Source organism: Bradysia coprophila, chromosome II, assembly GCF_014529535.1.
Source record: "Bradysia coprophila strain Holo2 chromosome II, BU_Bcop_v1, whole genome shotgun sequence".
Classification (NCBI taxonomy): domain Eukaryota; kingdom Metazoa; phylum Arthropoda; class Insecta; order Diptera; family Sciaridae; genus Bradysia; species Bradysia coprophila.
This window is the reverse complement of record NC_050735.1, coordinates 10,821,868-10,849,079: the sequence shown is the minus strand read 5'-3', so window position 1 is coordinate 10,849,079 and position 27,212 is coordinate 10,821,868. Positions and strand designations below refer to the sequence as shown.

At 33.1% G+C, this 27,212-nt stretch overlaps 1 protein-coding gene across 1 annotated transcript; it reads left to right on the top strand.

Annotated features, from left to right (window-relative positions):
• On the top strand, positions 1-23,207 carry LOC119072492 (low affinity immunoglobulin epsilon Fc receptor-like). The gene is made up of 5 exons (XM_037177737.1): positions 1-463; positions 9,650-9,982; positions 21,195-21,292; positions 22,532-22,640; positions 22,700-23,207. Exons 1-5 carry the CDS (start codon positions 385-387, stop codon positions 22,942-22,944), a joined length of 864 nt encoding a protein of 287 aa, XP_037033632.1. The 5' UTR covers positions 1-384; the 3' UTR covers positions 22,945-23,207.
• The last annotated feature ends 4,005 nt before the right edge of the window (positions 23,208-27,212 follow it).

Sequence of the window (27,212 nt, the reverse complement as noted above, 5' to 3'; positions counted from 1 at the left end):
ATGCTGGCTTGTCTTTAGAGGAGACCCAAAGACCTCTATTACACATCCAAACGTAATAAAAATATATCGGAACAGAAACCACTTGAGATCGTGCGAATAGCATCACACAGAAATTTATATTATGTTTTTGTAGAGAAGATATAGATTCCAGTATGAAAACGGTTTTTAACGTTGAAGCATCGATATCGAATTCAGTCCTGTCGTTAATAAAAGCTTAAGCAGAAAATTTAAAGAGAAAAAATTTTATTAGACAAACTTCGGTGTGTTTATTCAGTGTTACATGTCTATTTGTTTGGAGTGATTTAGAAAAAAAAAAAACATTTAAAAGATCAATTAACTGATTGTTTTGTTTGATCATAATTTTCTTTTAATTAAATTTAAACAATGGCTCGTTTATTAGTGCTACTGTTTTGTATATCAATTGCGACAACTCAAAGAAATGGAAATATTGTCAAAGATCGTGGTAAGTCAATTTCATTTCTCTTTCATTAATTCAAAAAATTGAATGCCAATTTTTCGATTTTTTAATTTAATAAGATAACGTATCATGAATGCTTGAAGGCAGCGCTGTAAATTTTACATTGGCAATTTCCATAAAAAAAGTTATGTAAATAAATTTATGGTTTTTGGTGGTAAAAGCAATTCCATCAACAAAACCCGTTAAACATAAAGTCCCAACGAGAGTCTGAGTCATTTTACTAGAAAGACAAAAAAACCCTGCCTGCATGTTAACCATCTGAGCAGTATTTAGTACTACTAGGTATAAAGTAAAAATCAATCACAATAATTGAAAAGAAAAATTATCATCAGCTGAACCTTTGAAAACACACCGATTAACATAAATATCTCTGTCTGTTGTATAACGTAATTGTAAAGTTATCATCGTCGTCTCGCGACTCACCAGTCAACTCTTTAAATAATTTAGAAATTTTCGAAGAGACTTTACATTTCAATCAAAATGCAATAATGTTTTTTTTCTCCTCATCTCCAAAACATAATTAATTAATTTGTTTTCTCCTCTTACAACAAAATGCTTCGATGTTGTGACGAACGCGAGATGAGCGTTAAACATTTTGTGGATAAAACGTAATCGTTTAATTAATTTCGAGAAATAGGATAATTTATTCGAGTGGTGTGGTTGTTATGGGATCGCAACGACATGGAGAGTTAAAGTACAAGTTTGATTTTAGTATTTTGCTGAGGGTTTGATAGTACAGTGGTGAAAAGTATTTCGTTAATATTGACAAACGTGCTGAATAAATCATTTAATCATTTAATCATTTAAACAATATTTTAATTTGTTATGACCATTTTCATTGGCATAACACTGCACCTTTGATTAAATAAAGCTTTAGGTAATAATGAGGAGTGCTGCAAAGTTTTACTGACAAATCGCTTGTTTGAATTCCAGGTTTCATTTAAAAAGCGTCTTCTAGAAGTGGATGTCTTCAATTTATTGTGTTTAGATCTGAATTCAGTTAATTGTTTCTAAATGGGTTGTTAATAATTACGGTGATAGAAAAGTGAAATTCTACAAGTTTTTTTGTTTTAGGAGTTGTTGTGGTTTGTAAATGATTCAACATAAAATTGATTTCCTTCTTCTTACGACCGTGTGTCTTACCAAAATTCTGAAAATACAAGTCTAGATTTTCATTTGTTGAACGAAATTCAAACCACAACCAATCTCAATTCACAATGTAAGTGTGCCTAAAATTTGAATTTCAAGTGAACGTTTCGATGAAAAAGTGAACCGAAATAGTACATTTCGTACCTAGGACTAAAAGTCTTTTTTTGCGTGTGAGAAGTTTCCCTTTAGAAATCGAATACACTAGAAAAGACTTTTAGTCCGTGGTACCAATAGTATTTTTCATATTGGACGGAGAAAAGGTGTGACGAAGTCTCACTTTTCGGGACCTAGGTATGAAATAGTATGTTGTGTTACAAGTATTGTAATGTTGATTTTTTCAGCACTAGACCCAAAATTGGGTCGTGTGCTGAAAAAATCTCATTACAATACGTGTAACACATCATGCTTTGTGCCAACCGAGAATTGAAATAGACAAATGCACAAAAATTCAGAATTTTCATTGTAAACAATCACTCTTCGAATTGGATCGATCACGTTGCTTTGCATTTTTTAAAACGAATGCTGTAATAACTCATACGAATTTCATTTCAGCACTGGTTTGAGTGTTGTAATAAGCCATTGAAAACGGGTGTTGTAATTTTGGACATTTCAATCTAGTTATCGATATTGAAATCCGTCGTATTTCAATTCTCGGTGGCACAAAGTATTTTTCATATTGGACTTCGTAGCACTCTTCGGGTCCTAGGTATGAAATATACATATATTATACACTTGTCACGAAGAAGTCGAGGCTTGCCGAGACTGATAGCGACAAGTGTGTACTCGATTTTATTACATAAGCGAAAACGAGACAACAACATAGAACTGAGGTGTAATTTTTTAATTATTCTTCTATTTAAGTAATTTTGACATCCGAACACCGCGCGTATGTAATAAAATACATTTCAACGCTTCCTTGTATGAAAATGACGCTACGTTAGAAAGACCTCCGCACTTTCCATTTTGTATTTCAAACGCACTTACGGCGTGAATTAGAAAACATGTCTATTACACTCGGTTTGCAGAAAGTATTGTGTGTACCAAGTTTTGAAACATTGGTTCTTTCCTGAAAATTCATGGGTAAGTTTCAAATAGTACTGGAAAAATCTCTACGTTTCAAAACTACCCTCAAAATAGCTACGCTCGAAACTTTTCTTCTTTTTAAAAAGTTCAACTGCAACCGCACCCACATTTGCTTGTGTTTCTTAGAATTTGAAGTACTTCATCCAGAATTTATATTGTAAAAAGACGCACATTATGCACTGCATTTAAAAAATCTAGTACTTCGATACTAATTCATTTCATAAAAAGATGAACGTTTCAACGTTTTCAAGTTGAACGATTTTTTTTAAAATAAAATTCCACATTTTCAACAGCAACTAACATTTTTCCTTAGACTTTGAAGTACTTGCTCTGGAATTCACATAAATAACGCTCACATTGTGCAGTGCAATAAAAATCTAGTACCTGCAGGCCAACAGATTTTATGGAGATTGTAGATCGAGGGGTAAGCCACTCCCAAATAATCACCAAATAGTCCGAATAATCCTTCGAAAAAAAAGAGTGGTTCACCCCTCGTTGTAGATTGAAGAAACAGAAAAAGGAATCGAATGAGATAAATGTTTTTAAGCTAGTTTTGTCGGATGTAGATAGACAATATACTATTCTCTGGCTGTAGATAATATTCTGTAAATTAATCATTACCGATTCGCTTCATTTATGAAAACCGAATCTCTGCTATCAAATAACAGTGCTACGGTACAGTGTTACTTTAATTAAATGCCATCATATTGAACTATTACGTTCAGAAATTATCAGTTACAACAGTCAGTTCAAACGGCGAATTTCAACACAATATCGCATCAGTTCACGTGCAAAGATTTAGGATTGGGTCTGTAAGATTTCATTTAAAAATAAAATATTTCGCCAACAATGTTTGCATTAAAAAGTTTGCAAAGTAAATACATCGATTGGCTTTTAAGTTATTGCATATTAACTTTGTGTCTTTCATAAAATGCTACAAAAACTCTCATGTGATTCCTTTCCATTACAATTTCCCTTTCGGTCAACACAATGCCAGAGTAAATAAAATTTATTTATTAAGTACAATGAAATGGCTTCATGCCGTGCTGTATGAAATATTATAACTTAAAGAAGAAAAAAAAAACTTTTATTCTTGTACCACACATTATGTATTGACGAGTGAAACATGTATTATTGCAATGGATGAAAAATTACTTAATTTTTAACTCATCTTTTAGATTAACAAAGATTGATGAATCACAATGAATCAATGTTGAAGTCTTTATTAAAGATGATAAATAATTTGGCTGTTCGGCAAGGTCGTCAAAGAATGGTTCGCTTTTTTTTTAAATAATGAAATAAATTCATTCAAGCAAAAAAACGCGGTAAAAAATAGTCTAAAGAATGCCTGCCTTTTTACTCCTGCGTTTTTCTTCTCTCAAAATATGATAATGTCTTACGTTGATGATAACTTGGAGGTAATTGAAACAAAAAAAGATTGTGAGAATTTAATGGATATATTCCTCGAGATTGATTAACCCATTAAGAATGTCTCACATTTGTGTGTCACTCTTGAATGAAAATAGGTGTACGACCAAGATCATAAGGTTTTTCTGATGATAAATAAATGCCTTCCAGTCATACTTTACGGTCAAAACATTTTCTACAATCATCTCTCAGCACTTTAAGTGGCCTTATTTTAGAAGAATTTTTGTTTACAAAATTGAAATATTTAACCGGAGCTTGATCGTAGCCTGCACACAGACCATGATTTATATCTATTATGTGTTACAGTTATTTTTGTTGTTGATGACCTTGCTAATTGCATAGAAAATTTGTTAGACAACATTCGTTCATTCATGCATAGGGTTAAGGATCTTTAAAGTCACACTTTTCGAATTACAATGTCTCAATGAAATGAGACGTCGATGACTTGCTTAAATTTATATTCGAGCTTGAATTGGAAAACATACAAGGCACAAACTTACGTCGATTATTTTCATAATACAAATTCGTTTTCTATAATACCATCTCGTAATTAATATCAATTTTCTTGTATTTTGCCGGACCCTGTATGCTTAAAAATTCAATATATAAAAAAAAACTCGTTTTAATCACAAACAAAAATTTATTATATTATATACCCAGCGAAAGTCTATGCTTATCTCACTCTCTTGGAGTGTTTTTATTTTTTATAATTACAACAATTCCTACATTATAATCGCTATTGATTTATCATCATATGGATGTTGTTAAGGTGTTGTCGAATGCCATCTATAATAGTCTAATATCTTTTGTGACTTGTGTGGTGTGTATAGACCTGAAAAGAAGGTGCATTGTTGTAGAAAACCAATTTAACATTCATTCATTCATGCATTGATTATTTTGGTATTATGGTTAAACACCGACCTTGCTTTTTTCGGACACATTTTTGTTATAATAAATGCGTTAAACAATTTGCATGTGTGGGTAATCCTTTCAAAAAATTAATTATTACGAACCGCGAGACATTAAAATTGTTGCAGTCGAACTGATTTTTGCCGTCAACCAAAACCTTTCAGTGCAAAAAGTAATTTAATGTGAAGGACTTGGGTTTTTCATTTAACCTCTGATCTCTGTTAGAATGATCAAATGACATATATTGTTCACCTAGGGAACAAAAAGTTGAAAGATTTCATATCGAACAACACAACGTTTTTCACGACAATGCTCCCGAAGTTTCGGCGAAATGACGAGTTTATAGCCTGAGTTGTGAAAATAACTATTGTTCAACGAGGGAAAAAATGTTGGAAATTGCATTTCGTGGGCCATAATTTACCCGATAAAATGGAATTTCCATTTTTTGGCACAACAAAAGGCTTCTAAAGTTTCAGCAGATGGGAGAAAATGCTTATTAAAGTAAACATTTAAAGTAAATGCAGCCAGAAGATGTAGTTACCACCATAAAACTAGGAATTACGAAAAATGATTTGAGTTGAACAGCAAGACCGGTATGTCGAGACCAAACTTAAGTTTCTCGGTACAAATTTTAGCAAATTAAATTCAAAAGAAAATATAAGAATGTCTGCAGTGTCCTAATGAAGATTTGGATATTTTTCGTGTTTCGCTCCTGAAAAGTGTAATTTTGACCAAGGTTCTGAAAAAACAGCTGTTTTTAACTTACCTTACTACGTGGTTAACTTAGACTACTACTACTATAACCTACTAACACTACTAGTACTTAACTAGTACTAAGCTTTTCACTTTTCACTTTTCATACAGACAATTTCTTTTGGTTTTGTTCGTCAGGGAACAATTTCAACTAGATCACTTAGAATTTTGAATATTTTTGAAAATTTTCCTTAAATTACATTGTGGACCACCAGTAATTCTGTTTCTATCTTATGATTTTGGTGCACGTTTCACATGTTCTAAGTTTTAATAATGACGGATGACATTCGGGGCATTCAGCACTCATTTGATACGATTTCACTGAACATGCTTACTAGGTCGACTGTCCACTTCCTGCGGGAATGTAGTCGGGTAATAAAAGCAATTTCTTCTGATCTGAAGTTATTATTGTCTTTCGGATCTTTGGAAGCCTTTCCTCCATCGACAACCGCATTTTGTAGTTTTTCGTCGGACGCTGACATTGATTGCGGTGTTTGAGTCTTTCCGTTAAAGGCAGATGTTATGAGCGGAACGTGTAAAAGCATCCTGCTGTTGATTCGGTGTTTCGGTTAATATGTACTTAAACTTCTTAATAAATGTTTGGTCAGCCACAGAGGTTTTATTAAATGACCACCGATACATGAGCATCTGTACTCTGCAGACAATTTATTTTGCAACCAAAATGTTTTACTGAAAGGAAATGCGCTCACATTGTATATCAATGTACTTCGATGAGAAGGTGTAATACAATTCATAGCTCATTGAAAATACAAGAGAAATTATTCCGGCCTACAACACGTCTATATTGCAATTCCAAACAACCATTAACTTGACTGCTAACAAAAAATCATTTATTTATAAACTGTAATTAGCTTACAATGGTTTTTACAAAGTGATTTGATGCAATACACATTTCTTTACACAACTTGTTCAACATCTTTAGAATATTGTTGGTTGAGTTGCATATGATTTAAAAATAAAGCAATATGCGGCACAGTACTAGTTTTTGCCGTAGTTTATTGCATTATATAGAAATTATGCTCATTGCGGTAGATCCATGGATTACCATGTTCTATTTATCAAATGTTCGGATCGGTTGTTTACTAATTTTTTGTGGTTTATATTTGAATATATAAGTAAAGGTCATCGATATGGTTTCGATGTATTTTAGAAATAATGATATTGTATTAATTAAGTCGATTATTTACGGATTATGGGTATTTATTTCAAGTGCGTTACGTGTGGTGTGTTTTGCACTGTGTTTCAGTCTGTAGCTCGTCCGACTAGTTGAGCTAATTTTAGGTCATTTGTTTTTTAAATTCTTTAATTAAAAGCTATAATTATATGGATGATACTTCGCTGAATTTACACAATATCTCATTATTCATAAATGACCTGTCAGCTTCTAGTTTAAGTACATGAAATATTATGCTCTCAACTGGTTTTACCAGGAGCGCAAACCGTTGAATAGGAAACAATCTGATGAAAACTCGAAACGCTTTTAATCTAATTGGAATGGGTAAGACAGGTGTACTTATGTCACAATTCATTTTCTTTTTTCTCTAATAGAATTAAATCACAGAAGCTAATCGTTCCGAATATTTCTCCAAAAACAATTTGTTCGAAATTCAAAGTTTTTGCATAATTTGTGAAGCTCGGACGCCATACATAATCGTTTTCAATCGCACATACATCTATTACATGTACCAAACTCATTAACGTTCGAAAAGACATTCCATCTGATGCCCATTGTTGTTTTGTTTTGTTAAACTGTAATGGTCATTGTTTGTGTGTAGCCAAAAGAAAATTATTAAAAAAAAGTGGCTTAACAATAGACCTGCAAACTGAAAATATGGTTTTATACTCGGATGGTGATATCGATCTTTTCCTTTCGTTGCCATAGATCAAACAATTCAAAATAAAATGTGTTGTTTCATCAAGGTTTCGCAATAGATCATTTTTATCTGGATGTACACATAGGGTATAGAAAAACGCCACTTAACGGTACAGTTTTATAAGACTCGAGCAAATTGGACGTGGATATCAAATGAAAAATAATTTTGCAGATGAATATCGTTTAACAGATTTTTCAAAACGTATTATATATGTCGTAACATCACAATAAAATGTAAAAGTCTAAGCGGCTTTTAGAATTTCAGATAAAACCTTTAATTAGAAAAACAAACGAAAGGTCATGTAAAATCTACGCATTTTCGTATCGGAATTTTGAATCATCAGTAAATTATGCCAATATAAACTTTTAATGGACATCCTGGCTTTTATACAATCCAATCTGTGAACGTAACAAATTTCAATTTATACGAAGAAGATGAAGAGAAAAAAAATGACTCCTCTCAATGTTATCTACCTTCGTTCGAATCGTTCAAATATGATGTGCTGCTCAACCTTGTCTTGACGAACGTTTTATGTTCAAAATTTTTGGTGATTTTTTTTTCTTCTTCGTCAAAATTGATGAGAAAATTTTTGTCACTTTAGCAACGATTAACGTTATAATTTCTAAACTTAATTAACACTTAATATGCGCTGTGGCATCAAGTTCATGGATTGTGAATTTTGTGTGTGTCTGCAGTTTTTATCAATATTTTTAGACGCGTGTGGTATGATGAGACAATGAGACATCTCGTCGGTATTATTGATATTACAATGTTGAATTCATTACGGTGTTACCATGCTGTGATTTTTTGTTTTTGATGTTATAGATGAAATGTTTATAATTTATCGATCTCTTGCGATTGGTACCTCTATTCTAGGGACATTCGGCTGATCAACCTGTTTATTTATTTATTTATTCTTTGGTTTTAGTGTCTACTTAAGTAAGCTGACATAGTTACAATCATCGTCATCATCACAATCAATTCAATCAAATACTAAACACTAAATCAATATAACTTTCAGTTAAAACCAAGTCTACCTCAATTCCAATTTAAATTCATATTAATGTCCAAATAATCAATATTTCAAATTCAACCTTTCAAATTCAATTAACCTATTCCCCCAAAGCAATTCACTTCCACTATAACACAATCCTTTGCCATCTAACAATTGTTATCTCTCGTATCACAGTTCTATGAGGTTACCAAATGCCCGATCTGGCAGTTTCAAAACTTCTTGTTTAAAGCGTATAGATGGTAACGTCGGATCGACAACTGCCGCTGCACAATTGAATGCTTTGCACGCATTGTTGAGTGGAGAATTCCTGACGGCTAGCATCTGGAATCGATAACGAATTCAATAATAAGCAACAACCTCTGAATTATGTAGTCGTATTATGACTCAAAACGCATGTTTAAAAAATGAAGTGAAAGATTTGAAATCAATCTATTGAAAATACTTAGATTAAATGAAGTAATAGGTCCGATAGTAACATGGTGACGTGGTTGCCGTTTTTGCAATTGCAAGGCTCATAGAGTTTAATAGAGTAGTGAACAATGTGTTTGAACTGGTCTGTAACTGCTAACTACAACTTCCTTTATTTCTTTCAGTTTATTTTAAATTTATGATTGCAGCTTCCAGAACTATGACGAGTTAATTGTTTCTTGTCAGACATTTTCGTGCATGAAACACTTGATGATATTAATTTTAATGGGCTGGGTGTTATACCACCGTAGTGTATTACAGTATTTTTTATAAGACTGACAATTCCGGGCATTGGTAGTCATTCCAATCTCTTCCATTAAAAATTAACTTTGACTTGCTTTCCGGTGGAAGTTGTTGCCTTCATATTCAGTTTATCAATTCGTCCCTGGACGTCTTTTTTTCAGAATTATCTTTAACATAACACATAATTAACTCCAAGTGATTTTCACCTTGCCTTGTTTTCTCCAATAGGCGCGCCAAGTCCAGATGAACTTCGGGAAATTCAACGGCAAAATAAAATCACAGCCCAGATTTTAGAGAATTTTCTCGAACGGCGACTATTCCCGAACAAAAGACCAACACATAAGCTGCCCACATTACACGATATCCTGCCGAAATCGGCTGTCGATGTAAAAGCCCAAGAGCATCGAGTACCAATCAAACGGAATAATAACGATTACAACATTGACGGTGACAATGACGATCCCGAGTATCAGGATTTGGACCGAGATCCCGAATCACTGCAAAGTGTGGAATCGGAACACGTGGACTCGTATTATGATGATTTTCTGGCAATTAAACAAGGCAGGTGTCACTTGGGAGTTAATTATTATCAATTTTTCGAATCAAACTTTTATTTCTTTCGTCTCTAAATACCAGTGGGTTAATGGGAATACTTAAAGCGTTTAATGACTAGGTTAACGACGAATTGCTTCTGACTTTATGATCGATGTCTTTGACCTAAACGAATCTTCAATTAATGCGAAACATAACAAAAGCTCCGAACATCTTAGAAAAATTAAATTTCCTTTTTTCGGAATTTAATTTCTCTATTGATAATACTCGTTCCGTAATCTGTGAAAGTGATTGAGCGGCAATAAATAAATGATAAAAGAATGCTGATATCAATTCTTCCAATAAACATTATTAGCATTGCGTTCAATTATTTTTTTTTCTGCGATACATTCATTCAATACTTTTATAATCTGCAGTTGAACTACTCCATATTAAATTAAGAGACACGTACGAACATAAAATTATATTGCACTAACAGCCAGCGATAAAAATACTTGCATATTTGTAATAGTTTTACATTTTTATTATAGCTAATTACACACATTCTTAATTTGTCGTTTTGTAACCATTTGAAAGATTTTTTTTCAATTCACATTCGGTACTTACTAGGTGAAAACACTAAAGTTTTTTTTTATTGGATTGACTTAATTGAATTCGTAATAACTGTTCGAGACAAGTATGCATGCCACTTGTTTACCATTTCAAGCTGTTGAACAAGAGTAAATCAACTTTTCGTCAATATCTGCACGACCAAAAGTGATACATCCTTGATCGAGAATTTAAATGTACGCGAAAAGTGATTATAGACAACCATTTTACCAGTTCAATCATCAAATGTGCTACTTCTTTTGGGCAAAATATTTTCAATAGATTTTTATGTAAAATCTTTTACTTCATTAATTTTAACAAACATTTAAAATAGATACTATCACGCACAGCTATAGCATTCCCTCGATTGAAATGAATTATAACAGAAAATCGAGTGAACGAATTCACCTTTGCTTCTATTTATCATCAGTTTACTTAACTTAAAGAATAAACCAGTTTTGGGGCCAACAGTACCAAAGGTTTCGAAAGCCAACGGAGTGAATAAATATTGAACATTGAAATCGATGTTATCGTTGTTGTTTAAGACGTTCTGCTTGATCCACTTTTCACAATATATCATGTAGTGGCCACAATGTCCACAACTGTAAATTCCAATTTAAGGACTTTATGTGACTCCAGGGATAACTAGTGATATCGTCCGGACACTTTGCATCGCGACGTGATTAGTGTATTAGTCAGTCCACACCTCTAAAACATTTTATTCATAAATATTCTCTCGAATTATTGCTCGAAAGAAAAGTTTATTTCAGAGTCTGATACGTCGGAGTTTCAATGACTTCACTGTTCAATGAGCTTCAGAGAGATACTTCTATTCCACACTCACTTTTCGGGTACACATTTCTGTACTTTATGTATAAAGGAATATCGTGGTTGAGACGACATCTGTCTTATACTTATTTTATGATTGGGATGACCTCTAGGATTGTCTCCTATAAACCCATTGGAATTCGAGGTTGAGGGGAAGGGCTTTTTTTTAATAATTTCGATTGGAAAGGTAAAACCTAACTACATCTTCACCACTCACACGTCGAGGAGATTATGGTATAGCGTAAGCAATGCGTATCAAACCATCTGATATACTTATGTAAATGTATACGATATAACAACGCCTGAGACTTTTACTAAATTGTGTAAGTTGATGCTTGGAAAAACAGAACAAGAAAAAATGTTTTTTTAAAAGAAAACGAATATCTTTTTTTCGCAAAAAAAAAACACGAAACTTAATACAAGTGCCTTTTTTTGCCATATACGCATAACATTCCAAAGGTGTATGACAAAATTTTCTGTTCAACAACTTTTTTCGTTTCGCAATTGCAAAAGTAAAACGACAAAGATTTTTTTCGAAAAAATGAAAAGACATTTTTCTATAAAACATGTAACGTAAGATTCTCATCACACATCTGAACAAAAAGCTAAATTTGTGTCATTTTTAAATTAAATAGTTTTATGACCATTGTTGAATTACGACACCACATCCATCATGCTCGTGCAGCAGACTTCTTCCACTGTATCATAATAATGTTAATTTCGCTGATCTCAAATTTTACACTTTGCTCCGAATTTCGATTATATTTGGAATAAAACGAGAGAAGAAAAAAAGTTATTGCCCCAAGCTAATGTCTAAAACGGTGCTAAAATATTTTATGATTTATCAGCATCAAGGTTTAAATTAATTAACGTAAATGTGGTGTAATTATGGAAAGACTAAGACTCTTATTGATTGAATTTGCCTTGTATGTTAACCTTTATTTTATGATGTTAGACACTTGTTGGCATACACACAGTTTAATGAAGACAAATTGAGGATTTCGTAAAGTATAATTAAAAAAATTTACAATTAGTTGATATTTAAATGGCTCTTCCTTCTTAAAACAAAAAAAATGGTCTTATAAAGACACCAAAAAAGCTATCAAACCAACGCAGTGAATATGTCTGAATCGTCAATTCACACAAAATATTTACCAGTTTTTTTGAAATCAGATTAAACTCGTTATTGGGAACGAGATTATATTGACACTGCCGTTTTTTAGCTGATTAATCATGTGCATGTTTGGACTATTTCCTATATAATAAATGTCTCAAGATTGACTCATCGCCAATATTTCTCAAGCAACTTTTTTTATCGAATAGAAATCTTAAACAAAAAAAATTCTTTCAAACAATTCCGGGACAAATATTTGCATCGAAAGATGTTGAAACTTTTTTTATTGCATAAAGCTTGTGGTCGAATGAACAGAAATTTTAATTGAAACAATGCATCGATTCATGTTTGATTCCTCAATAATTCATGAGATTTAATTTTGTCGATTCCATTTTTCAAATGAAAATTCCAATGATTAGCTTAACCATTGGTGGACTATAAAAAAGCGTGAGACCAAACTTTGATTAATGGATAGAGTTCTTGTTTGTGATTTTTAATTAATTCCATATTGAGCTCAAATATTTTTGAACCTTTCGCAGACGGCAAGCATATCAGCAGATCCAGATCTATTACTTCATTCGAACTAACTATTTTAAAGAGATTGGAATCAAATATTTTACTTATATTTTTGAACACGTTTTTTTACTATATAACAGATCGCATTAGCCAAAGGTCCTGCAGTCGTTATCAATAACAGATGTTAAGTTACAGGTTACAATATTCTTGGAGATCATTCATAAAATATGCAACCAGTGACAACTATTTGCATCTCTTTCTATCACATTTTTATCCATATCTTGTATTTCTCTCGCGACATACTTTATGAACGATACCTTGTAACAAATTGTCTTCTAAAATTCAAAATCTAGTACTTCGTTTTTTTTTAAACATTCACTATAACATGATGTCTATTGAGACTATTGCCGATAGTAGATGATGAACAATTTCCTTTTTTTTTCAAAGTTGTCGTAAACAGCAAAACTTCATATCATAGCGTGGCTGCATTACGGTGTTTGATGTTAACATGTGTAATTCGTGCTCACAAAATGATGATATTTTCATGCTTGAGTCCGCAACCTCCGTCATTGTAGTCTCGCCCAACAGCGGTTTCTCCCATTTTCAGGCCGTAAGCATGAAAAATACTGTTTTGACGTTTGGGTAATGGTCCTCGCCTCCGGGCCTAAATTACAAACTTCCCACAGTGACATTACCATTTTGTATGGTTTTTAGGTGCACTACTTTTAATGGTTTTGATGATTCATAAACATGTAGCGTGTACGACTCGCATTTTAGTTTTTTTTTCTCCGCTGAACCATTTAATGCAGGAAATTATGTGAATTCGGTAAATTACCGAAATTAATGGCTTAATTATTCCCACAATTACTTGTTTCTACTTTGTCTGTGGTGCCACAAAGGGCATATAAAATACATTCAACCTTTAATCATGCATATAATAACCGATTTTGCATCAATGATTGGAAAAGTGGTAAAATGAAACTTTTTTGTTATTAATACATTGTAGGTTATTCGTTATGAGTAAACGTTTTCCATTGAAGCTCATCTTGTATCTTGTCTAAATTATGATAAACCTTCGTTGATGTTGAGTCTAACAACCTCAGCAATGACATTATTCTCGTTTGCTTTAACTAAACAATTTTTTTTTGTACAAATAACGAAACAAACATCAGGTCAAATCGTCTATATTATGGTCATATTGTACCTATGTTCAAGACTGTTCAAATTTACAGAATACATTATTTAGGCCGATCATTTTTCACAACGAAAAAAATTATATTTTTCTTTTGAAATAAAATTACAATTTCTGTTGTGTCCAATATAATTTCACACTTCAGAGTCAAAAGCATAGCAAAAAAAATGTTGACAATAAAAATACAACAAAGGTCGCAACATCTCAAATCGAAGACGGGCTATATAGCACGCATAAACAAACGTGTGTGTATATTCACCACAAGATCACTTTCCCTCTTGATTGTCGTTATAATCATCATCACGAGGAGGAGCACAAATACCGATACATATATTTCATGATGTATATGCTTGTTACCTATATTAATCGTTTATGAACATATCGGCTAAAAATTTTCTTGGTCTCGACGGTTTTTTTTTTCTTCTTCGTAATATAATAGCAACGAAACAGCTTAAAGTGCTCCAACTTTGGAGCACACCAAGTGGATGAATAAACAAGGTGACATTTTATTTATAATTCATGAAATATATGCACAATCAATATATATATATACATACAACCAATGTGGACATATACGTATCCATTTGTATCAGACTCGTCGAAACTCGTTATTTTCTTTCATTTGCAATATACCAAAAAAAGTGACTAAAATCAAGAAAAAAAAAATATTTTTTACCATCAACCCGATGAATTTATTTTTCAGTCACTCATTCACTTCATAGCCATTAACATCTCAAATTCAGTTGGATTTTTCTGTTTTAAAAACTTGGTTGCGCCTCTTGTACAGCTTTTTTTTTGTTGTGCAGAGTCAGTATAGTGTTACGTAAACGAAATATTACTTTTTCGATTTGGGTCTATTTATTTTATTAATGATTATATTACACTGACCCGACTGAGACGCACGTTAAAATATAAATTTTGTGTTAAAATTGTGTTATTTATGGCGTAATTTTCTATCGGCTAAATGTATTTGAAATTAATTATAATCGTTATTGTTTTCAACAATAATGCATCGGCGGCGATCAGTTCATCGAAAGTATTTAGACAACCTTCAGGTAAAGAGCCTTCGTTCACGCAAATCGTTTTATTACTTAATTTTTGATTCGATTTCTGTATACTTCTTTCAATTCAGTGTGTGAAAATTTAATAAAATTACAATTCCACGTTTGTAATTAGTGATCGTAGAACTATAAGTTCTATCAATTCTATGCAATCAGTTCCCATTCAATATGATGTTACGGAATTTTAGATTAGCCTCACTAAAAGTCAACTAATTTCCAACCTACAATGAACCATAAAGATACCTCGACCTTAACATTGGTTTTATTTAAAAAAAAAAAAATATTTCCAAAAAGACGACGACGACGCAATAATTTCTGTTTATTAATCTTTCGTTCAAAAATTTCTCAAAACAATTTTGGCCGAACATAAATTTACATGTTGGGAAGGAAGATGAGGAAGTGAATATTGCATACAAATAGCGCTTAATGAAGTAATAAAAATATTGAAAATTTTACGGAATTCAAAAACCAACCAACCTTATCAAATAATTATTGATTCAAAAAATTCTTTTATTAAAATGGGTTCGTTCTCCTTGCCAAAATGTAATCTGTGTCAAGACTTGTGTTCACTTCACAATGAAATTATGATAATTTTACTATTTGCGAAGCGATTTACAGGTTAGTGACTGAGACTTTGATTGTTTCCGTTTTTAATTTTTATTTAAATTACTTTGAAGTCATGACCGAGTGATAAAATCTGATAAAATTCAGACTCTTTAAATTGGAACATAATTTAGAGTTCATTCGACGGTTGTATGCGTATCCGAAGGATTTTTAGTCTGAAACATTACTTAATTAAGGTGTAAATATTTTGGACTCAAACTTTAATAAATTTTTGGTTCAATTGATTTATTTTAACATCCTTGGATGTGCTGTCGACTCGATAGTATTTTTATCGAGATTATAATGTTAAACTGAGGCGATAACTTTTATTCCTTAAGTATTTTCTCCGCAATACATCTTTAAAGATGCCAAGAAGCAATGCACTTTAAACATGAGTGGTACTCTAAATAGGATACTAAGTGTGTCACACAACTGTAAAACACTACAAAAGAACCATTTCATACAAAATAATACTCTATTTGGCAGCTGTCGATTATGATCCCGTTTGCAAGAAGAGATTGATCACATGTGGTTAGAGAAGGCACCTGGAAAATCGTAAAAATATATTTTCTTGCAATAGCATTACTGCCATTGGAGTTGAGGGTTATAGGTGATGATAGGATTTTTGGAAAATATCGTTGCCGATCCTCACCTTTATGGTTGAACGGGAAACTGTTTAAGATTAACCCAAAATAGACTTTGAATGTCTTCGAATGTTTTGCATCAATTTCGTTACTATGAACCAAAATATGATATTGGCAACAATTAAACCGTTATAAGAATTTAGCAAAGCTTCGAATTTTTGGAGTATGATGTGCTCGTGAGATGTCATTGTAAAGCTGAGCTTTCATGGCAAAAAAAAATTATTCCCTCCCTTGATGGGCAAAAGCGGGAAACTCTCTGAAGTTCAGCAATTTTGGTGAATTTCCATATTCATTAAACTGATTGTTTTATGAGAAATTGACATCCAACAGTACCCATGTTGTCCCATAACTATATGACCCTATAAAAAAACAATATGTTCACCTATCACCCTTAACTACTGTGGCAGTAATTTGTCTAAGAAAAATGTATTCTGACGACTTTCCAAGTGCTGTAAGAAATAGGTAAACAAAATATGTCCGATTTTTGTATGCTGTTTTCAAAAGAATCCTTCCAGTAGAATCAAAAGAATCCGTATAATTATCAAATCTTTCAACTTCTATTGACTTCTATTAGGCTTTAAATACATTTTGAGAATACATGAGAACCCATTTTAGTCTTATCTTTGACTTACAAAGCTGTCTAAACTAGAATTTCCGGTGCGTTTATGCGTAGTGCGTGTGTTCTTTTGATAATAATTTATTAGCTGTGATCCATAACAGAGAGTTAATTCTATAAATTTATGGAATTCGGCAAAAAAAAGTCAATGTCAACCATAAATATAACTTAAACCGAAACTCCGCATGAAAAAAGTCTTTTACGTAAAGGTCAATTTCAAGTTGTTTTTTTTTCTATTTGAATTTTTGTTACGATTTATAACAAGCGAAACGTGCTGCGGTATATTATATTTTTCGTACATTATTGGATGATGAATTACCACATTAAAAATTCTTTGAATTAAATTGTGACGTTCTGAGATTTACATCTCACTTAAAACAGCTAACAACATTTTGACTCATCCCATGCGAATTATGAGAGTTCCTAACTTTTTTTGGTTTGATGTGTCTAGAAACGAGTTACTTATTAAGCGCAAATGTTGCCGAAGATATCAAACAACATTTCTGTATATTTAAATGTGCATAATAACCGAGAAGCTTTTATTGATTTGAAAAGAGTCATATATGCTAATTATGTCTTCATTATTAGTTTCCTGCATTTCGTGCGGTGTGGTCATATCTTTGTGCGAGCAAACGTACATCACATCATTACTGGTTTTACATTCAAATTACATTGTTCGTTGTAACAACTCGTTATTTTGAACTTTTAATTATAACTTGTGCAATCTTGTCGCACGGACATATTGCATTTAGTAGCAAAGGCCCTTGACTGTATAATTTGCAATTATTATAGACGTTCAGGTAAACGTTCAGATGAATAGAGTAAACTTTCAGATTTAATCTGTATGCGTCAATAGTTCTGCAATTTGTTCACTTAAATTAGATTGATCAAGCTAAATAGAGTAGTTGATCTTGTACAGTCGACGTCAGTGAAATTTAGACACGAATTTGTTTCAGCTGTTTTTCAGTTGGGCTACTTATTCAAACAAAAGTGCTTATACGTCTTTATACGGGTGAAAAAAGTAAAGCCGTAAGCTGAAAAAGAGCTGAAGCAAATTCATGCAAAGGAATAAGGTGGTATTTTGACAGCGTCAAAACGAATTTTGTTTGCTAGAGATGGTACTGGTTTCACTGTCTTACTTTAATGGTTTTTATTACATTTCTGCATATATGAAGTAACTAGCTTAAATAAATTCGCATTAAAGAATTCAGTGCAAAAATAACAGTTATTTCTTAAATGCCGCTTCGCTATTCAAAACCCACTCAATCCTTTTGATGGTCCTACAGATTGAAGAGGAAATTCTTTTAAATTCCAAAATTTTCAAGAGTCATCAAATCGTGGGAAGATGCAATTGTTGTTTTTTCCATTTATTGTCGCTGCTTTGAATGTGTATCGTCCAAGTGTTTAACTTAAGTTTCGTCATGCATTTTAGTCGCGTCTGGACAGAAATGCAAATTTTGAAAGAATTATGGATTTTATACCATAATTGCCTCATTCATCATTATGTATTGATCTGCTCTGTTTACAATAACCGCATGAAATTCAATTACAACTAGAAGACTTACAAGAGGTATTGTCGTGAAATAGTTTACAAAAAAATTAACTTTAGTTATTGCATCACATTCGTGACAAAGTTGATTGGTTTACGTTTGTTTTGCGATCGCCATATTTAGCATTTTTCAGCGTTTTTAGCGAAGCTGTATCAGTTTCCTTTCTTTCATTAATTGGACGCCTGAAGGTTGGAATTTTTCAATTGTTTTTTGCTCGATTAACTTCTAATAATGGAATCGCACAAGGCATAAGAATAGCCATTCTTTAAAAAGTAAAAAGTCTTTTACGTACATGTGCAGTAGGAACTGAACGGAAAAAGTCGTGGGTTTGAATGCGTGATCATTGCTTCATCAATAAATGTTGCATATTCTTTCGTTAAACATTTTTTTTTTCCGAAACAATTCTCTCGTCTTTCGTTCAAGTGGTTCAGTTGCAAAAATAGGTTCATCGTCTACGAAAAACAGATAGGTAAAGGTTCCATTACCTGTCGGTTTTTAGGGAGGTAATATTCATTTATGCAACTCAGCATCCTAATTTCGAAAACTGCGAACTTTAGATGTCTTTGTTGCATAAAAAGTCGGAGCAAAGTACTTTATTTGGTACTGGATGTGTATTGGGCCTCTCGACTAGCCGCCTTTACACTCATAAATAACCTGTGATGAATCGAAGAATGTGTTGTACGATGTTTTATCAATCTCGGCTTCGGCTTGACAATTTTCACATCTAGTGACAAAAACTGTCCATCTGGCACCTGGTCCATGTTTTAAAGATAAAGCTCTTGTAAAACTCTGTGCACAATATACTCTTGTGGTTTTTAATTCAGTTGAACAAAAGTTTCAAGCTCGTTAACATGGAAATATTGAAGTATTAGTCTTCATTTTTGAAATAGTTTTATCTGAGTAGTTCTTCAGTGACTCATATTTAAAAAGAAAAGGAATAAATCCAGTATATAAGTGCCTTGATAGAAGGGATCATAGCATTGGTATAGGTTCTTTTGAAAGAGAGTTCGGAGTATGATTCGAAAACCTGCTCACGAATATTTTTGTGGTAATTTCGAGTTTGAATTGAGTTACCATAATACCAAAAAGGGTAAATTTTTGTGTCGTTGATTGACAAATTTGAGCTTCTACTGAGTACCTAGTGCCTATTTGTAAAATTCCTGCAAAATTTATGAAAATATTATTTCGTTAAAGGGCATAGCAAGGTTATCATGTAAAAAATGCCCCCAACGGAACTAAAGCCATTCGAAAGGTCTTGGCCTAGAACTACTTTTAGTGGATTATGAAACTTTAAAATGGAGTTATATTGGAGGTATTGACGATTATTGACGAGTATTCCGGAATACTTTCGGAAAAAGTTTTATATGCGTTCGAAAGGGCTCATCGAACTTTGCCACTACAGCTTCTTACTCAATTCTCAGATCGCATCGTCTTGCTGTTATCATCCTTTGAAAATTGTGATTTTTTGATTTTCCAAGGCCACTGCTCTGCAACCAGGTGGACTAGAATAACTATTTTTATTCGAACGATCTTGCAATTAGTCCCTCTACTAATCACAATATAAATTGGAATGCTAGGCAACTCGACGGACCATGGGTGGTCATGAGAAGTCATTGCATCCCGACCTCAAAAATTCTTTGTTATCCGACACTTCTATTAAAAGTTGGTTAGGGCGCACCGTGCACCATTTTGGAATTTCATACCACACTAAAAGTAGTTCTAGGCCAAGACCTTTCGAATGATGTATCATAGGCTTTAGTTATGCCCTTTCTCAAAATCTCGTTAAATTTCACAAATTTCGTTAAATTTACATATAACAGGCACTAGTCACCAGAAGTGATACAGTGAAAAGCTTAAATTTCTTTAAACTTACAAAGATACAGGTTACTCTCGAATGAACCAACACATTCGTCCTACACGTACCTTTCATTGACCTCATCTGCCGAAATCACATAAATCCGTACACAAGAAATCTCTTTTTTTGTACAGCTGATTTATAGCTAGCACCTCTCAACATACCACACTTTATATCGTCGCTAATTATTAATTATTCGCCACACAGCAATATCTGTGGTAGTTTGAAAGCATTTAATCTATTGTGAAACGTAGGACATCAATTCAATGAATTTAATGAGCGCACAACAATTTGTTAATTGGCTCATCTCGCATTGCAAATATACGAACATTTTCTGATTGTTGGAAGATGAATGTCTTTTGATCGTCTTTGAACAGAAAAATTGCCAATAAAACTTACAATAACGGATAATTTAAAATTGTGTTCAACAATTTTAAACAAAACAAAAAAAAATTCAGACTAACAACAAAGTAATAATAAAACAGCAACAGCAACACCAAAAATTAGAGAGAAAAAAATTAACACGAAAAACGAACTGAAAAGATTTTATTATGCAAAATGTAATACTTGTCGCCTGTATTGAGTGGGAACCCAAGAGTTATTATTTGTTAATTGACTAATTTACTCATTCATGTTTTTTTTTTTGTATTGTAGAAATACTGAACGACCAGACCTGCGCCAGCCATGTGGATTGGTCGATGCCGTTATTAAAGTTTGGTGAAAAGCGCTATTATTTGGGAGTGTTTTTCAAGGTAAACGAAATTTATAATTGTAAATATCAAAATTACTGGTTACTCCAACCTGTATGAATGTACCTAGCCACCAACATTTTACATTATGACTGTGCACATATAAATTGTACTTTTGTTGTCAGCACTCGTGTATAATGGTACATTGAGAGAAGATTAATAATAAATCGATGTAATAAGAATGAAATAGGAGAAATGTAAAAGTTTTTGTCTGAAAAGGTTTTCTGTAATTTGGTGAAGTTAGATCCGTTGGGCTGATATCTATACTTAGTTGTCGTTACGAACAAACCTTTCCGCATGATTGCAGCTATACATATATACACCACCTAGAGAGTGCATTTAAAAATACGAAAATATAAAATTTCTTTCGTCTCGAATTCAGATCACTTTTACAGCTAAAGAGATTGGAGTTTACCTTTCGGTTTATTTTGTTATCAAATGGAAAATTAATCTTTTTCGGTTGTAAATATGAACGGGTCTGTGAACAGGTGAAAAAAATACCGTTTCTAGTTTCAGTAAACGAAAGATCAATGAAAGCATCAATCTGAAGGTTTTTGTTACTGTTCATGGCAAACGAATTTGTGTTTGCTTCAACTATTTTAACAGCTGGTCCATTCATATTCACTCATCACTCATGGGTGTTTAAATGGTTTTACTGCTACGATGCCACGTGAGTGTTACAGTGTAACTATGAAATCTGTTTGTGTGTGTGGCCCAGCTGGTAAAGCAGCTGAAACAAATTTAGAAACAAATTAGGTTGTTTAGAATTTTACAAGATTTTGGTCGCCTTTTTGTCGCAACGTTTGAGAGAGAGTATTTTTGGGTGTATAAGCTGCACCACCATCTTCAACATCCAACATCAAGATTTTCAACCAGATTCTTTAAAACTTCAAATTCTCGAAATTTTTCGAATTCTTGAATATTCTCGGAATTCTTGAATTTCTCGGTTTTTAAAGTTATTGAAAATTCTCGAGATCTTCCCAAATTCTCTTTCCTGAAAATTCTCGAAGTTCTTGAAAATTCTCGAAACTCACGATTTCATGACTTTTAAGAAATGTGACAGATTCTGGAAAATAGACCTTGCATGCGTAGCATTTACATTTAGAGAAATTTGATATTCTTCTCTTCTTGAAATGGCAAAAAGGCCAAAAGGTACTGATAGCTGTTAATTGGTCAACAATTAAGAAAAGTAGGAATAATTATTCATTGAAATAACTTCATGTCCTTTCTTTACACCTACAGGCAAACTGGTATAAGGCAGCCCAATATTGTCGATTCCATGGCATGCATTTGGCTAGCATTTCTTCACAAGAAGAGAATGACAATCTGGAGAAACATATCAAAGACTTCGGTAAAAGACATAAATAAGTCAAGAAAATAGCCAGAAATTCAACTAATCTTTTCGAACAGGCTTCGGTAACGACCATTTCTGGACGTCTGGAACTGATTTAGCCGATGAAGGAAATTTCTTCTGGATGGCTAATGGACGTCCGATAACATTCACCAACTGGAATGCTGGCGAACCGAACAATTTCCGATACGAAAATGGCGAAGAAGAAAATTGCATGGAACTGTGGAATCGGGACGGTAAAGGATTGAAATGGAACGATTCGCCGTGCAGCTTCGAAACATATTTCGTGTGCGAAGTTCAATAATATTGTAAACGTTCACACACCTTTTCCCCCTTTTATGTAAAGTGCCAGACATTTCAATTTTGTTTTTGTTATACAACTTGCATTTAGACCCGATATAATAGACGAATGACCGAGATTCTGACAGGAAAAAAAGAAGATTAAATAGCGGTAGACGTTGTAGGACCGAGGATTTAAAACTAATTAATTTATTAACATTGATTGTAAGGTGGGATGGTTTCCATATAGTCAAAGCTGGAATGAAGAAATCGCCGATACGGCTGTAATTCATGCTGAGCTAATTTAGTACAAAGATGACTAGCAACTTCTCTCTTAATTGCTTTACAATCAATCAAATATTCAAAGAAAAAAATCCATGTTTTCCCTGGACTTTGCTCAAAAATTATACGAACGGATGAAGCATTGAATATGAATAGCTTTTGAACACACACACCCATTCATCAAACTTAGATAATTTTTTTTTTCATTTTTCATTTCTATTTGGTCTTGCTCTTCAGGTTATGTAAGTGTAAATTGAGCTATTTGATGTGAATGATGTGTTCTCGCGAGTCTTGATAATTTCAACGCTTAATTTTTTACCAATTTACCAAAACTTTCGTTTCTATGAATTTAATCAGAAAAATTGTTTTTCATCGGAGAAAACAACCAAAATTTATTCATGACACGAAAAGTGGGAGTTTCAATTTCGGTTAACTCATTGTGGTGGATTTAGGTTGGTTTTATTAATGAGATTTTTATTCGGAAAGGGCGTAACGCATGGCATAAAACAAGATTTTGAATTTCTTACGCTGTGCCCTGACATGACTCTTTCTACCGGAAGTTGTATTTTTGTTCGGATTTTTGTGTTGTGAACTTGGTTACCGAAGACCAACCGAATTTTGAATTGTGAATTAGGAGAAATGAAAAGATACTTAAATGGAAAATTCAAAGAGAGAAACTAATGCACCGCCCAGCTCACAGGAGTAATAATGAAACGGAAATTGATTTCATGTACAACAGTGCCATTGAAGTAGTGAGTGAAGGGATTTCCATATATTAACGTACTAGTGCGTAAAAGTGACGTTTTGTAGAAATGTGGATACCACTGCTGTACATAAAATTTTGTTCCCAACTTGTGGCTTAACTGAAATTTTACACATACGATCCATATACGAACGATGTATTGTAAACTACCAGGTTATTCCACTCGATAGAAAACGTTGAGATATGATAAAATTGATATCCTAAGCCTAGTATCCTAGTATGAAGTTCAGAAAACGCCGGAAGCTTACTTATAATCGATAATCAAATTTGTACATTTTCATCAAGTGACACATCCTGTTAGTTTACAATATTTATGTCAACTTCGGCATCGCCTCGGGTTGGTAATTTTTACATCGATTGCACAGAAATACCATTACGGGCTAGAGAAATAGCTACGCATTCTGGAATTTTAAATAGAAAATTTCTGCGAAATGGAAAGCTACAAATATCGTAAATAAGCGCGGCAATTTTGAAAAAGAATGAAAAATTCAGAAAAATTGGGGAACTGTAACCCTAATAATTTTAGTGAGTGTCCAATCAAGACTAAAGGAGCATTAATATGATTGAATGAGTGTGTATCTGTATTATATGATGGAGTTGATGATTAGCATAATTTAATATTGTAATTACATTTGATTTTGTTTGAATGTGTAAATTATTGTACATAAAATAATTGTAAATCTAGTGTATTTAGGTGAGAAAAAGAAATTGTAATCGAATCGACTTCAACGATTTTTTAAATGGCGAAAAATTCTATTCTTTAAAAAAAATGAGAAAAATTTGTTAATTTAATTTCTTTCGACATTTTATTATAGAAAAAATAAATATTTCGAATCGAGTCTTAAAATTCGTTTTCTTAACTTACTATAAAGGACAGAAGTACCCGATTGCCCAGGACATCGTAATTACGCCAACTCACACAGATATTATAGATTGTGGATTTGAGCACTATTTCACATGACTCTCTGTGATTGACGCTGTCGGCAAGTAGGTCACTTCTGTCACTTCATCGAAAAAAAATTTCATGGATCGAAAATTTAATTTCCTAACAAATGAGTTTGATTTTTAAATTTCGTATTTCAAAAGACCAACTCGAAAGCAGTGCCATCGCTGGTATTTTGCGATAGTGACGATAACAATTTCCACAATCTAGTTTTCTAGGAGATGACAGGGGCCAATGTTCTCTCTAGCACCGAAGCTAACTGCAGATAGAGCATTGGAGGGGCGCAACAGAAAGAGAGAGAGAGAGAGAGAGAGAGAGAGAAACGCAGAAAAAATATTGAAGATTTTGTAAGAAGAGTCAAGCGAAGAGCTGAAACAGTTCAAAGTTACAGAATGAACGTAGAAAGTGCTGCTATCAATGCTGCGGAAACAATATCGTCTATCGAAAAAGAAACGGCTCTACAAATCCATAAAGGTTCATGATAAAACCAGAGGAGAGAAAATGGAAATTTTCTCCCCCGAACTGTCATCAGACAAAGCATCAGCAAAACATCATTTTATCACGGCCTATTGAGTGAAGAATCTCATGTTTTTCATTGTGAAAATTCTCTATTCACTTTGAATTATATGTTTTCCTACAAATTCCATTTCCAAACATATTTGTGAATTGTAAGCGTTGTCATCTAGCTACGACATAGATCGTAATTAAATACTTGGTAATAAAATCTGGTCCTTATATTGTTGAAAGTATCGTCTAGTGTTTGATCAAAGCTTTGGCTACAAAATCATTTACTTCGTTTGTTCAAACATGCATTTTACGATATAAAAGGAGTCTAGCTTTTGTTTGTCGCTTTATGTTTGTCGTTGCTATCGATAGCAGATGATCTTAATGGCTAAACCGATTTTTTTTGATCAGGTTCTTTATCATCAAATGGCACAGCCGGGTTTTTTAACGTTACGTTTTAGCAATAGACAAGAGAAACATCCAGGAAAGCCCGAAACAAAAACAAAAACAAAAAAGCTTAACAGAGCCTATCATTGCTCTTCCCTTTCCCCAAATGACCTAAGTTAGAATAATCATGAAATTCCTAACAATTTTTATCAGTAAACAATACAAAACAACAAACAGCACAAGTTTTATGCTCCCATCTCAAGACCAAAAAACGAACAACCAAACCACATGTCTATATGGTTTTTCCTCGACCTACCGTTTTCACTTACAAAATTCTAAAACATTCTATAACAATGTTGTCTGCTGATGTAAGTATAAATTATGTGATAATGCTTTGGATAATGATATAGCCCAAAACGATCATGAATATTAATGAATGAAAGCGAAAGACTTTCATTGGTCAATCGGTTTACATTTTCTCAATTACTACAGTCATACTACTAGTATGATACTAGCTCTACTACCTGATTATATGCCGAATGATAGATAACAATTTTAACGTCATTCCTGAGGTTGCAAGCCAAACAATAAAAATATTGTCTCTTTTGTTGCTTCCATCCCTAAATGACGAACACTTACCGCCGAAGCGATACTAGAAAAACCGTTCCCGGAGCCTTAAAAATGACACTTTTTTAAAGTTCAGCAATAACGTCGTCCCAGTAAAATTTTGTTGAGACCTTTACAGGGTGTGACACTATTCCTGCTACTCACATACCCATATTCTTTGTCGAAGTGTCTAGGGGGTGGACTTTTCAGGACTGTTCTGTTGATGAAATGTGGTACGTTTCATCGATAATACAGCGAATTTCAATGATTTTGCGTCAGCTGGAAAAAATCTAAAAAAATAAATTCCAGCGGAATTCATGTATTTTCACAGCCAAAATATTTTTTTCGAGGTGCTGTTCAGAATCATTTAATTGTCAAATTTCCAGAACTACTTTGCTCCACCGAACGTTTCAAATCTAGAACCACTGAAATTCCAATACCTATACCTCTAAGCCTTCGAGTCTAGAGCATTCAAAGTAGACAGAATTTATGGAACCCGATAATAACTACAGAGTGTCCATTGAATCACCAGACAATAAGTTCAAGTCATTACATTTGTCATATTGCACGCAATCCAAGAAAATAACTATTCATTTCCACAAGAGATTTCTCGGTGTATATACTACATCAACATCACACCGAAAACCAGCAATGAGTGATACTCCATCAGAAATACAAAAGTGTGAAGTGAATGCTATTCATGTCGATGTTTTCCTCTTTTGTTCTTAATTGAAATCATTGTTTGAGTTATATACATGAATAGAAACAAAACAAAATATTCTTTCGCGTAAAAAAATGTTTGTATGAT

Coding starts and splice junctions, on each gene's coding strand:
- LOC119072492 (XM_037177737.1), top strand. CDS start 385: ATGGCTCGTTTATTAGTGCTACTGTTTTGTATATCAATTGCGACAACT. Junction 464..9,649: donor AAATATTGTCAAAGATCGTG/GTAAGTCAATTT, acceptor TTTCTCCAATAG/GCGCGCCAAGTCCAGATGAA. Junction 9,983..21,194: donor TTTTCTGGCAATTAAACAAG/GCAGGTGTCACT, acceptor TTTGTATTGTAG/AAATACTGAACGACCAGACC.